The sequence below is a fragment of the Phyllostomus hastatus genome, unplaced genomic scaffold (assembly GCF_019186645.2).
Source record: "Phyllostomus hastatus isolate PE091 unplaced genomic scaffold, TTU_PhHast_1.1 phas_scaffold_1674, whole genome shotgun sequence".
Taxonomy (NCBI): Eukaryota; Metazoa; Chordata; class Mammalia; order Chiroptera; family Phyllostomidae; genus Phyllostomus; species Phyllostomus hastatus.
Genome location: NW_025334011.1, coordinates 20,941,746 through 20,956,956, shown reverse-complemented (window position 1 = coordinate 20,956,956; position 15,211 = coordinate 20,941,746). Strand labels below are relative to the sequence as shown.

The window sequence follows — 15,211 nt, the reverse complement described above, 5'->3', positions numbered from 1 at the left end:
TTCTAAAGATAAGATTTCCCATTAAAAGAGAGTGCTAAATAATAAAGAATAGTCTTTGCTCCTTGTTTCCTGGGAGGGAGCCTCTAAATCCCTGGAATTTCCTGAGGGATAGGAGCATCTTTCTTATTCACTGTGGGTTCCTGATAGTATACCTTAGTTTAGGTATACTGAGCATGGGAGCTGGCCACTCCAGAAGGAATAATCTTGTGATTAGATAGTTGGGGCTTTTGAGTCACATATCAGCCCCACTGGGAAGCAGGGAGGGGACTGCAGGTAGAATTTCAGAAGATGGTTAATCATGCCTTTAATAAGCAAACTCTTAATAAAAACTCTGGAAACCGAAGCTCAGTTGAGCTTCCTGGTTGGTGATTTTAGTGGCAGAATGGAACTAGTTCAACAAACTTGGCACGTCTGGTTTTGCTGCTTTTCTGGGCCTGGAGCTGAAACACAGCTGAGTCCTAAATGCCATCTCTAGTTGGAATAAAACTCTGTCTCTGTGGTCAGCAGACCCAAGGCTTTGTTCTTAAGATTATTTGATGTGGGCCAGAACCTCACTGTCCTGAGGACTTAATGCCTAAGGGAGTAGTTGTACAAAGGCTTGAATGAGAGTCATGTGAGGCTATTCTCTGGCCTCCTTATTCCTTCTCTAAGGGTGGGGCTGGGGGTCTACTCTTACTGAACAGCAAGTGGGGTCCTGCTGCCCACTGCGACCTTCTAGGCAAAATTTGTAGGAGAGGTTTGTTAAAAAAGAAAAGGAGTCTTTATTCAAAAGCTACACAATTTTGGAGTAACAGCTTTCCACAAGCATTAATCACTTACTCCTCCTATCAACTAAGGCTGAAATCTTTAGCCAATTAGGTAAGGGTAGAATCTTTAACTCTGGAGTTTCCCTATCATTCCCCCTGCTAGTTTTTAATTACCTTATTTATGGAAGATTAGCTTACAAACTAAAACAACATGATATATAAAAGCTGCAGAATTTTGGAAGAATGGCAGGCTTCTGCCTCAGAGCCTGTCCCCTCTAGAACACCCAAAGGAAGACAACCCTGCGACCCTTTGCCATGCCAGAGCAATCCTAAGCTGTGCCCAGAGTTCCTTCTCCCATTTAAAATACTGTCCTAAGTGAAACAAGCCAGTCAGAGAAAAACAAATACCATATGATTTCACTCATATGTGGAATCTAATGCACAAACTGAACTAACAAGGAAAATGGGAACAGACTCATAGATGGAAAGCAGGTTGACAGCTAGTGGGAGGGAAGTGAGAGGGTAGAGGGATTGAGCAAAAAGGAAAAAGAACTCATGGGCATGGAAAACAGTATGGTGATTACTAGGGGGAGGGGGATATAGGGTTCTAAATGGTAATGGGAAAATACAATAAAGATTAAATAAAAAATAAAATAGTTGACAGACTTGACTATAAAAACACATTTTCTGTGGCCTTTTGGAACAGGGTTTTTCTGCACCCCTTAGCTGGAACATGGTGGCCAGAGTGGTTTGGAGTTGAGTATTTCACTTACCTAGGTGGGTTAATCTCTGGTAAAACCCTAGTTGGTTGGGAGCTGGTAAATAGTTTCTTTTGAGAATGGTGGGCCTTATTAAGAAAAAAATGCTCTTGTGTCTTCCAAAATGGTTCCTGTTCTTCACCCCTCTGCTGGGAAAGCAAGAAAACTTTTCTCCTATAAAACTCACAGAAGTGTGGGACATCCTTATGACTGGACCCCTCTAGAATGTTGACTCTCAGACTTGTATACACATAGCTTCCAATGGTTTTTTAAAACTTTTTTTTATTGATTTGAGAGACAGAGAGACAGGCAGACATCAATTTGTTGTTCCTTCATCCATGCATTCTTTGGTTGATTCTGGTACGTTTCCTGACAGGTGATTAAACTCACAATCTTGGGTTGTAGCAAGATGACACTCTAACCAACTTAGCTATCCAGCCAGGGCAATTCATTAATTACAGTTTAAGTTTTCATGTCTTCACCCTGGTTTCTGGTGATGTTTCTGCTTCTGGGTTTCTGCTTTAAGCTGTGATTCTATATATCCACCTGTCTGTGTCTCTAATTTTGGGGATAGTGATTTGCCCTGTGACCTCACTTCTAAGGGATCTAAGAAAGTTGTCAATTTTTCACTTTTTTGATGTTTCACTTGTTAGAATAGAATGATGATTTCTAAGCACCTTACATGCTGGATTGGAAACCGGAAGTAATTCATTATTTTTGATGCCTATGTCTCAATGAAGTCTGTTGTCTTCTTGTCTAGAAAAACTTTGCTTTAACCTCCAGAAAACAAGGCTTCACTTACTTTCTTAGGTGGAGGTGAGATGGTTGCTAGAGCCCTTGAATAAGGAAAGCAAAGAGGGGACCTACCTACATTTCAAACAGCATTAACCCAATCCACCTAACTTGAAGTCTTCTGTATTCTTCACTCTCAATTGCAGACTTCCCAATACTTGAATTTTCTGAGAATTCAGAAGTGTAAAAAAGGCTGGTTCTTACGCTTTTTTTCTTGCTATCAATATACAATTCACCTTTCTTGTGTCTTTTGAGTGGTTCACCATGTATATACATTGTTATATAAATTCTGAGGTATTGTTGCTGTTGTTGCTTCTCATGTTTCCCCCTCTTTATATCTTTAATTTCTCAAGTTTTTAATTAAGAACATATTTAGTTAAAGCTTGTTTTTCTTTTGTTCATTTCCCCATTGTCAGAACCCAGAATCAAATCTAGATAATTCGTTTAATTACCTGAAACATTTTATAGAGATCTATACCTAGTCATGTTCCTTCACTGGCAAGTAAAGCTAAGAATTATTTAATAATGAAAATATTTCTTATTTTTGTCTTTTTATGTGCAGAAAGAGATAGACCTATATATATTTTTAATAAAGAATAACCAATGGCTTATTTTTTAAAAAATTTTTTTAGTCATTGTTCAAGTACAGTTTTCTCCCTTCTACAAAATATGGAACGCTTCACAAATTTGCGTGTCATTCTTGCACAGGGGCCATGCTAATCTTCTCTGTATCATTCCAATTTTAGTATATGTGCTGCTGAAGCGAGCACACCAATGACTTATTTTTTATACTAAGTAACAAGCAACTGAAATGTGAATGGGAGAAATAATTGTGATAGGTAATAAAGGGGTCCTTCTTTCCTTTTAAGGGTAGACTTGAACATATTTTTAATCAGACTGCAGGCAGTTATTGTAATTTATTGTTGTGTTTTGATTATACTACAATTTGATTACTTGAATTTGATTATTTACCTCTTACTAATTTTTAAAAAGTAATAGTTCTGCAATTTCTTTTTATAATATACAGAGAAAGCAACCAGTGAGATGAATACTGCTGAAGATTGGGGCCTCATTTTGGATATTTGTGATAAAGTCGGTCAGTCTCGCACTGGGTAAGTGTTGCAGAGTTTCAAAGGATTTTTATTCATTTTTCCTTTTTATTAATATGAATAAAACAAGAGTCAGAAGGTAGAACATACTATAATTCTAACTTATTTATTTTTAGGTTTTATTTTATTTTATCCTCACTTGAGAGCTTTTTCATTGCTTTTAGAGAGAGAGTTGGGAGGGAGAAACATCAGTGTGAGATCAACATTGATTGGTTGCCTTCCCTACAGGCCCAGACTGAGGATCTTTTGCACCTTGATCGGGAATCGAACACACAACCTTTGGGTTACAGAATGATTCTCTAACCAAATGAGCAATACCAGCCAGGGCCAATTATAATTTATTTTAAAAAGAGAATGTTTTTCCTAGAAAAATTTGAAGAATCCTATTTAGGTTACTTCTTATAAACACTTAGGGTAGCATGACTAATAAAAATGTTACTAATCTCTTTCCTCCTGAAATCTAGCCTTTTCCTCTTAATAAAGTCATCAGGGATTTCTCAGTTGCAAACTGTGGCTGTCATTTCTGAGTTTTTCTTTATCACATCTGCAACATTCTACCCAGCTGATCTGTGATTACTGAAAGAGGCACTTGGGGGAAGTAGAATATTAAACTTTTTGGCATATGCAGAGCTTTCTAAACAGTTCAGTGAATCGACTGGCTGATAGATTAAAGATTCCCTTAATTCCTGGGCTAATAATGCCCAGCTATTAGCAACCTTCTTTATGCCTTCATGCCCCACACATGTTGTCTTACTCTTGTACTTTCATGTGAACAAATGTTAGGGAGCACTGCTGCATTATACTTGATTCTTCTGGTGGTGATCTTAACCTCTGATATACCTTCTTTGGTTGTTCTTTGTTCCCTTCTAAATACAGATAGTTTCTTAAACTTTTTTTGATCCATTTTTCCCCTAATACTTTTTTCTTTTCTTATACCTTTTCTTTTGAAATCTGACAATTTCCAGGTATCTTTATGTAAGTAACATATGTATTTTCAGCTCTAACTTTTCTTACCCAAGCATTAGTCCTCTGGATATAGCATTATTTCTGGATAACCACACTGTGTAAGCCTTAATCTCCATCTCTAAAGTGGAACTCCTGTCTCTTTTATCTTTAAACCTACTCTCCTTTGTCCCCTGTTTCTGTTAATGAAAAGATTATTCTTTCATTTACACTTAAAACCTCAGTCACTGCTACATTTGTTACCAAATTCTGTCAATCTGCTTCCATAATACCATTTAGAATGTTGATGCTACAAAATGTCTTTAGTTAAGTTATTGAACATGGCCAAACCAGGTTGGAGCAGTTTGTCTTCGGGTCCTTTGTACCCTTCACGTTAGCGGTTTTTGCTCCTAATGTTCTCCTTTGTTAGGTTCCCAAAAATGTGGCCTCCAAATGTGGCCTTAGCCATCACTTTTGTTGTCTTTGTATTGTAATATACTAAGTCTTGTTCTTCTGATCTTGTTAGTTCCTTAATATAATCAAAACTTGAGTAGCTACTGTATACTACTTATCTATTCCTTTTTCTATATTTCTATTGCTCCCTAACTCCTTTACTTGAAACATTCTGTACCATGCATGGATTTGTGAATTGACCTTCTGTCATTTCTTTCCACTTCATCTCATATCTAGTTGCCATACAAAAAACTGTGACCATGTTACTCTCCTTCCTTCTGTATTGAATTGTCTAACTTTCTTAGGCCTCAGAATCATTTCTTTTCCATTTATTTCTCATTCTTTTCAGCTCAAGCATTTGAGTTGTTAGTGCTCTTCTACCTAATTCAGTGTTGCTGGTCATTCTATTCATTCAGTACAGAGTATTTTCTTCTATCATTTCCTATCTGCCTCATATCCTTCCAGTCCCAATATAGATATTTCTTCCAAAAAGCCTTTCCTTGTCCCCTTTATTGAAAATCATATAGTCCTCTGAACCCTTAAAGCATTATACCAAAACTGTTCTTACTTGTTCTATCTTTTATAATAGTAATTGATGTCTATTTAGTAGACTTGAACTTGTAGAGTAAAAGGTCCATGAATTTTTGTTGTATAGAGGAAAGATGCAAGTAGCTTAGTGGTTGAGAGGACAGACTCTGGAGTGAGACTGCCTGGGTTCAAATCCTAGCTGTTACCCCCTAACTACTTACATTGGGTGAGTAACTTACCTCTCCAGTTTGCTATTCAGTTTGAATGAAAATAGTATCTTCTTCATAAGGGGCTTGATTTGAGTACTACCTGGCACATGGCTGAACGGGTGAACCTCTGCCGCTTTTTGATTAAAGTCATATTTTGTGACAGTTTGTTGAGAAGTGAGTATAGATCTAGCTGCATCCCTGTGTATTTTAGAGATAAAACTTTTATCTAACATTTCAGTTGCAAAGTTCCTCCTCTCTTTTTTTTTTTATTTTTATTTTGGTGTTCTTCATTTTGCAGATGACTTTTCTGATAATTTGGTTAATTGACATAAAAAGACAAAACTGCCTTTCATTACTAGAAATAGTCCATATTTTTCTAGTTAAAGATAAATTTGTAATTCATGTGAAATTTTGTATAATGTGTAATGATGATGAAGAGATGAATTTGTTTTTCTTCATGTTAACATTATTATACTGGAAACATTTGTATTTTCCCCTAGTTTTTCTTGTGATGAGAACTTTTAAGATCTCTACCCTTAGTAACTTTCAAGTATACAATAAAGTATTGTAACTGTAGTCATCATGCCATACATTACATCCCCAGAACTTATTTATCTTGTAATTAGAAGTTTGTACCTTTTGACCACATTCACCCATTCTGTCCCCCACACCCCAAGCTGTTCTCTGTTTCTATGAGTTGTTTTATATTCCACATAATCAGTGAGATAATAACAATATTTGTCTTTGTTGATTGATTTCATGTAGTATCAGTGGCCTCAAGGTTCATCCTTGTTGACCACATATATTTAAGATATACTCATCTTCCTTTGGGGATTTTAATTAACATTCTGCTAGATCTGTAAACTTACTTAGGATGTATTTTCAACTTTGCCAATTTAAATAATGAGGGGTGGTTTTATTGGTCTTTTTAATCAATATTATTTCCCCTTCCTCTTTTCTTCACTTTGTTTTTTTTTCCTTCCACTTATTTTCTCCCCCTCTCTTGTCAGTATGGCTCCCTAGTTCCTTTAAATTTTTATTAAATTAATTTCTAAGCATTTGTTTATTTGTATAAATTCAATTATTTCTTTGTAGCATTTGTTGATAAAGAATTGTTTCAAAGGATTAAATAATAATTTATATCATTCTAATATTATTGAAGTTTTTTTTTAAATGTCAAACATTCCATATTTATTCTTGTGCATGATTTCTTTTCAAAAATGTTTTACATTAGGATCAGACCACATGATTCTCATGGACATTTGGTACCTTTGACTTCCTGAATTCCTTTCTCCATAAAAAATATATATATATATTTTATAATTGCATTGTTGTAAAGACAAGCATATTATACATTAAAACATTTTCTTTTACCAAAAAGTTGTTTTTTTTATTTTAAAACAGTTAAAACATTTTTGTGAGCCCCTAAAATAATTGTGAGTCCTAGGCATTGTGCCTATGTGCCTAAGGGATAGTATTACAGAATTGAGTTATATATTATCAGGTCAACTTAATAATAGAAAATGATTAAAGTTTTTTTTAGGTGAGCAATAAACTGTGGAATACATATAGAGGAGTTCCTAATATGTCATTTATTTGTTTGTTGGTTGGTTGATGGATTGACTGACTGATTAGAGAGAGAGAGAGAGAGAGAGAGGGAGGGAGAGAGATGTAAGAGAGAAACATGGATTGGTTGCCTCCTGTACTCGCCCTGACTGGGGATCGAACCTGAAACCTAGGTATGTGCCCTGACCAGGAATCAAACTTACAACCTTTTGGTGCATGGGAGGATGCTCGAACCAACTGAGCCACCCAGAAAGAGCCATCTCTAGAACTTTCGATCATCCCCAACTGAATCTCTCCACCTGTTAAACAACATTCCATTCTACCCTCCCCCAGTGCCTTGAAAAACACTTACAATTTGTTTTAATCTTTAAATCCTTTTATAGTTAGTATATATGGAAAACTGAATGGAGATCTCTCTGGTTTGTGTTATCTGGGAACCTAGATACATATGTTTAGATATGGGTTGCTGATGATAGCATAAGAATATTGAACAATATTGGAGGTTGTCGGTGAGCTGTTCTAGATACCTGGTATGCTTTAGAGAAGACTGAGACATGTTATTGGTGTGAGAGAGGAAAATGGGACATGTGTTTTCATGAGACAAATTTAGACAGGGTAGGTTAATGTAGAGAGAAGTTAGGGATTAGAATGCAGTTTGTGAGGTTATTTTTATACTAGGCAGTAGTCTAGATTTTTTTTTTAAAGTATTACCATTTCAGTGTTAATCTGTAATTTTGTAAAATGTGCAGATCTATTTAAGAAGGCTGATTTAGGGTGGTGAAGGGAACTTTAGGAAAAACATTTCTCTTTCAGTATTTTAAGTCAAGATGATTTGTAACCAGCAATATATTATTTAATACATAAGTAAAATAACTTATATTAAATCTTTCTTCCTTAAGGAAATAATTTCTTTTTTCTTTTTTTGTTACTATCACTTGTTTGAGTTCTGGTAGTTTGGAAAATATTCTCAAGTTTTAAAAGGAAAAAAAGTCATTATTGTGAAATTTTCTTTAGTCAGAACTGTGACCCAGAAACATGGCTCCCAGTGGTGATTTGAAAATCCTTCCTTAATTCTTCCTCTTTTTAAAAAAGCTGACTGCTCTGTTCTTTAAATTGCATGTGTGTATGTGTGTCTTTGTTGATTTAAAAATATAATAATATTTTTATGTAACAAAAATGTACTTTTTTGTTTTAAAAATAGACATATATTCACATGGCTCAAAATTAGAACAGTTTAAAAAGATGAATATTGACAAACCTAACTCCTGTCCCTGTTTCCCTTCCCCTTCCTCTGTAGGTAACCACCTATGTTTCCTTTATATCTTTTCATTGTTTCCTTACACAGTTATGAATATAGACAACAGACATATTGTATACACTATATTACAGCCTTAGAAATGTATTTCTTTTAATGCCTATTAAAATAGTACATTGGTTATAAAAATTGACAAATTTAGAAATAATTTTCTAGTTTAGCATTAGTTTTTATTAGTGGCATGTCAAATATTTAACATAAATTTAATAGTTACTAATTAAAATTATTCAATAATTTCAAATAATTACATCAATTTTAGGGAACCTAGTAGATATAATTCCTGTTTGCTTTATATAGGTTTTCAGGTTTTGTATTTTTTTCTTTTGCCTGAAATGTTTGAATATGCTAGACTTAAAACTTGAGAAATATTCTGAAAATATTTTTCTGACTTCATAATATGAATATGATTTTTAGTGTGCCGTTCCAATGTATGAGTAAGTACTGAAAAATGCCTAGCCAGTGAGGTCATATGATAGACTGAAAAGTCTGTTTGTTTGAGAACTTTCAGAATGATAGTAGCAGTTTTCTTTAACATGTTTTCACATCAGAAAATATATTTTTTGTCTTTGTCTTTTGATTAATTCATTTATATAATATGTAAAAAATGTGAGTGTGACATTATTGCTTATTCACAACAAAGTTAAAGTTCTGTAATTGACATCCAGAATAATTTGTGATTTTATTTTATTTTATGTTTTACTATTTATTGTATTATTTTTCCATTACCATTTAGTTCCCTTACACCCCCCTCCCCCCAGTCACCACACTGTTGTCCATGTCCATGAGTCCTTTTTCCTTTTTGCTCAATCTCTCCACTCTCTCAACACCCCCCTCACTAGTTGTCATCTGCTTTCCATCTATGAGTCTGTCTCTCTCTTGCTTGTTAGTTCAGTTCATTAGATTCCACATATGAGTGAAATGATATGGTATTTGTCTTTCTCTGACCAGCTTATTTCACTTAGCATAATGTTCTCCAGATCTATCCGTAATGTTGCAAAGGGTGAAATTTTCTTTTGTATGTCTGAGTAGTATTCTATTGTGTAAATGTGCCATAGTTGTCTTATCCATTCATCTACTGATGGACACTTCAGCTGCTTCCATATCTTGGCAATTGTAAATAATGCTTCAGTGAACATGGCGGTGCATATATTCTTTCGAATAATTCAGATTTTTTTTAGATATACCCGTATCTTGCCGTGTATAATGAACATTTTTTTGCCCAAATTTTTGAGGGAAAAATAAGAATGTGCATAATATAGGTGGGTAGTACTAATTCTGTATTTATATAAATGTTTTTAATTCTTTTATTCATGCTTATGCAGTAAAAGTGTAGCTTTAGAAAGCAATAACAATATCTCTATGCAAAATAATACCCTGGAATACAATAACTGGTTTTGTTGAACATACAACAAACTTGGAACAAAAGCACTTTTGGCCAATAAAAAGTTGGCCAAAACCCTAACCCTACCCTAACCCTAACAAAATGAAACAAAGAATGAAGAGCGACATAATTGTTATTCACAGAGTAAAACAAATGATGACGATTGTTATGCACTTGATAAAATAATGATGCTGATTGTTAACTTGATAAGATAGGTGATGCCTACTTTGTTACCATAGGGTAAACTCGCAATATTTCTCTTTGGGTGGGAGAAATTATTGGAAAATCCCTTGGAAAATGTCAAAACAGTTTTCATACATTGCAAGCATTAAGCTAAAAGTTATTAAATATGCTAAAAAGCATAGCAACAGAGCTGTGGAGAGACACCTTGGACCACCTCCCACAGAGACTGTCATCAGATTGTGGAGAAACAGGAAGAAAAGCTTCTTCAGATGCCAAGACAGAAGAAGGCAATTCAAGGGAAACCTCCAAAGTGGCCAGAGGTGGAGCAGGATGTAGAGACCTGGATTCTGGAGCAGCGTCAAACTGAGATCTCTTTTTCAACCAAGATGATACAAGAAGGTAAAAGGATTATATGAGAAAAAAACATTGCTGATTTTTCAGGGACACCTAAATGGTGCTTTAACTTAATGAAGAGAGAAGGTTTGAGCATGAGAACATGAATGAAACTTGCCCCCAAACTTCCAGCAGCCTCTTAGAACCAAGTTTTGGAATTTCATTCCTATGTTATCAATCTTTGAAAGACTTACAATTTTGAGCTGTCCTAAATTGCCAGTATGGATGAGGTCCTACTCACATTTGATGTGCCGCCAACAGAACTGTGGATGTCAAAGGAGCAAAGACTGCCTGTTAGAACTAGTGGTCATGAGAAAACCCATTTCACTGTTCTAGCCTGTTGTGCAATGGGACAAAGCTACCGCCTATGATCATATTTAAAAGAAAAATGTTTCTTTTCCTAAAGAAAAGATTCCAAGTGGAGTTATTGTCCACATGCATGAAAAAGGATGGATGAATGAAGATTGCATGAAAATTTGGTTTAACAAAGTCTGGTCACGAAGGCCTGGAGGATTACTTAAAAAAACAGCTTCGCTTGTTTTTGGTCATTTCAAAGCCCATGTTACACAAATTGCAAAAGCAATTGCAGTGGACTTGAAACCCAACTTGTTGTGATACCTGTTGGGTAACCAGCCAACCGTAGCCCCTTGATGTGTGAGTAAATAAGTCCTTTAAGGCACTAATGAAGGAGTGGACGTCATGGATGCAGTCTGCTGGTAATGATTAACACCTACAGGTAGGATTAAGAAAGTGTCCATCACCCAGGTTTGTGATTGGATCCTAAGATCATGGAATGGTGTCGAGAAGGAAGTGATTGTGAAATCATTTAAGAAATGCAGCATCGGCAATGCTGTGGATGGAACTGAGGACAATGAAATTTACTGGGATGAGGAAAGTGACTCTTAGAATACACCAGTAATGTAGAAATTGAAGAAGATAATACTTCTGAATTGACAATGACTAAGAGTTCTTGGCCTTCTGTGATGTGTAAATATCGTAAATTTGTTACTGGTACTTAAAGTTTTTTATACCTTGTATCTGTTCTTGTGTTGCGTAATTATTTGTTACATAAAATTTCTTGTACAGTAATATATTCAAAAATAAATGCTAAAGTTTATTATAATACAAAAAATATCTAAATATAAATAAAGATTGAATTAAAAATGAAACTTTTTTTTTCTGAGAGTTTGGGCCAAAAATATGGTGTGCATTATACACGTGAGTGCATTATACATGGCAAAATACAGTATTCCCAGAAATAGAATTACTGGGTTCTTTAAATAGCCAGATAACATTGTCTGTTATATTCATGTTCCATTAACTGTCACATGAGAAATGGCGACTTTACAAACTTGAAATTGAGAATTTCAGATTTGTACTCAGTGTTTCGCAGACTGTTTTTTATGTAATGTGTATTACAAATCAACCATGCATTTCAAATATGCCATTGAAAATATAGTTATTACTCATCCCTGTTCTCATTTCTTTCACATTGTGTATTAGAGTTTCCTTACAGTTACATGTGTGTGTATAGTTACTTCATTCAGCAAAGGTGTGAGTTCTCATATACAGTGTTTGTGTGTACTATGTAGTAGCATATAAGACCAATAAAAACTATGCATACGCATATGCATATACCCTTCCTCCCTCCACAATATGGCATATATATATTTTTGGATGGTAAGTTGTATTTTTTTAGCATGTCAGATGAAAATGTGAAATTTAAATAACTCTAAAATAACTTGGAAAGCTAAAATGGTAAAAGTAACTTTATAGAAGAATAAGACACGTTTGTGCTTTCTAGAACTAACATTGTTGAATGTCTCGAAGTCCCTGACACCGTTCTGCTATTGTAATAACATACTGATAGAGAAGCATTAGAATTCCCTATTATAAAGAGGTCTGTCAAACTACAGATCTTGTTCTACTGTTTTACAGTGCTGCTTTTGTCTAGCAGTGGCTCTCAGCCCTGGAGCAAGGGATGCTTTATTAGGGGTGCTCTACTAGGGATGGTTTTGGTTGTCACACTGACAAGAGGTTACCACTGGTATTGATTAGATGGGGACCAGGGGTGTGACACACCAGATAGTCTTACTCTAGGAATAATTTTTCTGCCCTGAACAACCAGCTGTGCTCCTATTTAGAAACATATTGCTAGTATCTTTGTATTTTTTTCAGTTCTATTTCATAGGTGATTAAAACTACTCAAGCACATTTATTTACAATACTGAGCTTAGTATTATTATCACTATTAATATATATTTTACTGTTCTTTTATGTTTGTAATACTTGAAGAAAAATCCTCTTATTCTTCTTTAAGTTCCCTTGAGGGAGATAATGAAGAGGTGGCACCTTTGTTTAGAAAAGTTGATGGATCTACCCTGGCCAATGTGGCTCTGTGGATTGAGTGCCAGCCTGGGAACCAAGGAGTCATTGGTTTGATTCCTCAGTTAGGGCACATGCCTGGGTTGCAGGGCAGGTCCCCACTAGGCGGTGCACAAGAGTCAACCACACATTGACGTTTCTCTTCCTCTTTCTCCCTTCCCCTCTCTATGTGTAGTTGCCGCTGGTTGCCTCTTGCACATTCCCAGCTGGTCATGTGCTCTGACTGGGAATCGAACTAGCAACCCTTTGGTTCTCAGGTCAGCACTCAATCCACTGAGCCACAACAACCAGGGCTCCTTCTCTAAAAATAAATAAAATAAAATCTTACAAAAAAAGTTGATAGGTCTAAAGTACTTGATTGATTAGTAATAGATGCAATAATTAGAATTAAAATTTACTGTCTTTTTAATGGTAATAATTTTCATAAGAGTATATAAAATAACATTTTTATCACAGCTTAACCTATTATTCTTATGATACAAAATACTTTTCAAATGGGTTGTAGAGATGAGATAATTTGAAATGAAACTTTAAAAAAGTTGTATAAAGCATAAGATGTCTTAAAACCTTGACTTTTTTATCTGACAAAATCATTAAATATTTTTGGCTTTCTTCATATGTTTTAATGGAAAGATCTTTTCAGGTGTCTCACTAACTGGTGACTGTACACTAATGTTGAGTTATTTATCTATCCTGACTGTACAACAACATAGGTATAAGCAGGTAGACATTTATCAATAATTTTGGAAATTTACTCAGCTATTCAAAAAGATTTGAAATTTTATTTTTCTTTGAAAAGAGAATTGCAGGACTGCAAAAATTACTTTTAATTTTCCTTGGTCCTGACAATAGATTTGAGTTGCATCATATGCATGTTTAACTTACTGAATTTAACAGTATTCTTTTGCAGCCCCTCAAAATGTATTTTTCCTAAACACTTGTCCCTGCTGTTCATTTAGGAGCTTATATGTGCTGTCTCACAATTAAAATTCCCATTTCCCTTATAGACTGTGAATATCTCACTGTACTGAGTGTGATTCTTACACAGAATATGCATGTTTTAAACAGCATGGCCCTATATGCAAACTAATGTCTTCATCTGGTGCTAGAAGTAATATTTTGCTTTAATAATTGAGTAAAACTTGCCTGTATTGAGCTTATTTGAGAGAAGGCAGAGTATGTTCTCTAACAGGTAACTCCCTAATCAAGAAAAATTGATGAACTGCAATTTTTCCCTCATAACCTTGACTTTGCAAACAAACCCAAGGGAATGGTTCTATTCAGTTACATTTAACAATGGTGTGATTTGTACTGTGGTCATTTATCACCTGAAAGAGTTATTTTGGGGTTGGAAAGTGAGAGAGATAAGAGATAATTCTCCTTTCCCATTTTTTTTTGTTCCTACCCCTGACCTCTATTTTCTTGTTTTCTCATCTCAAGATAAGAAAGAGAGGTACCTCTCTCTCAAGATACCTCTCACAAAAAGTTTTAAAATACCAAAATGGGGTTTTAAGAAGTTTTTGTGAGAGTTGAGGATTTGACTGTCCTTACAAAAGTAAGTGATAGAAACCATTGGTAGACTCCCAAAAGCACATGCAGATTTTATCTTAGCATGCATTTTACAAAATACTTCATTTGTATTCATTACTATCAGCCTGTTTCCTCGCATTCTCTGCTCCTTCCAGTACTACTTACTGTGCATTTTCCCCTTATTGTGTTTTTTTATAATTCTGAGAAATAAATTTTATGAAAGTATGTACATTTTCAGGTAAATAGCTTTATAAGGGAAATTATTGAATTCTAAATACCAATTATACAACAGTAAAAAGTAGTGTTTTCTATATTTAACTTAACTGTGTTTTATTGAGCATCTACCTTGCTGATGGCACTATTCTGGGTAACATTCAGAATGAAAGTGTATCACCATCAGTCACCAGGAGCAACAGCAGTTGCTAAATAATTCTTATTTTTATTCTCTCAAATTTCCTTTGAAAATTTATGTGTCATGGCTAGTGAGCAGGGAGCCAAGGATGAGCAGTGTCCCTGGACGCTGTCTTGAGGAACCCTCAAGATAGGGAGATAAACAGTTGAGGAAATTTTATTTTAAAAAATAGATGAAAAGAAATAATTCTAAATAATACAAGTTATTACTGTTTAAGGCTGACATCTGTCAGCATACTTTGTTAGAGGCTATTCTAGTTATCTACGGCTATATAACAAACCATGCTAAGACTCAGAGGCTGAAAAGAGTAACTTATTATCTTTACGGTTCTGTGAATTAGTTAATATCTGGGGACTTCTTACTTGGGGTCTCATGAAGTTGCAGTCAGACAGTGGCTGGGACTGGAGTCATCTGAAGGCCTGACGGCATGGATGCTTAAAATGGTTCCCAGTTGATGGTGGCTGTCAGCCAAGCCAGGTGGGGCTATCAATTGCATGTGTCTTGAGTTT

At 35.1% G+C, this 15,211-nt stretch overlaps 1 protein-coding gene and 1 non-coding gene across 3 annotated transcripts in view; one reads left to right on the top strand and one right to left on the bottom strand.

The window, feature by feature from the left end:
- STAM (signal transducing adaptor molecule) overlaps positions 1-15,211 on the top strand; it is a 58,262-nt gene that overhangs the window by 11,969 nt on the left and 31,082 nt on the right. For both annotated transcript variants that reach the window (XM_045857889.1, XM_045857887.1), the window contains exon 2: positions 3,324-3,408. In XM_045857889.1, the coding sequence (XP_045713845.1) occupies positions 3,324-3,408 (85 nt within the window). The remainder of the gene's footprint in view (positions 1-3,323; positions 3,409-15,211) is intronic.
- On the bottom strand, positions 2,960-3,066 carry LOC123831370. Its single transcript, XR_006787893.1, has one exon. It is a non-coding gene; the product is annotated as a U6 spliceosomal RNA (small nuclear RNA).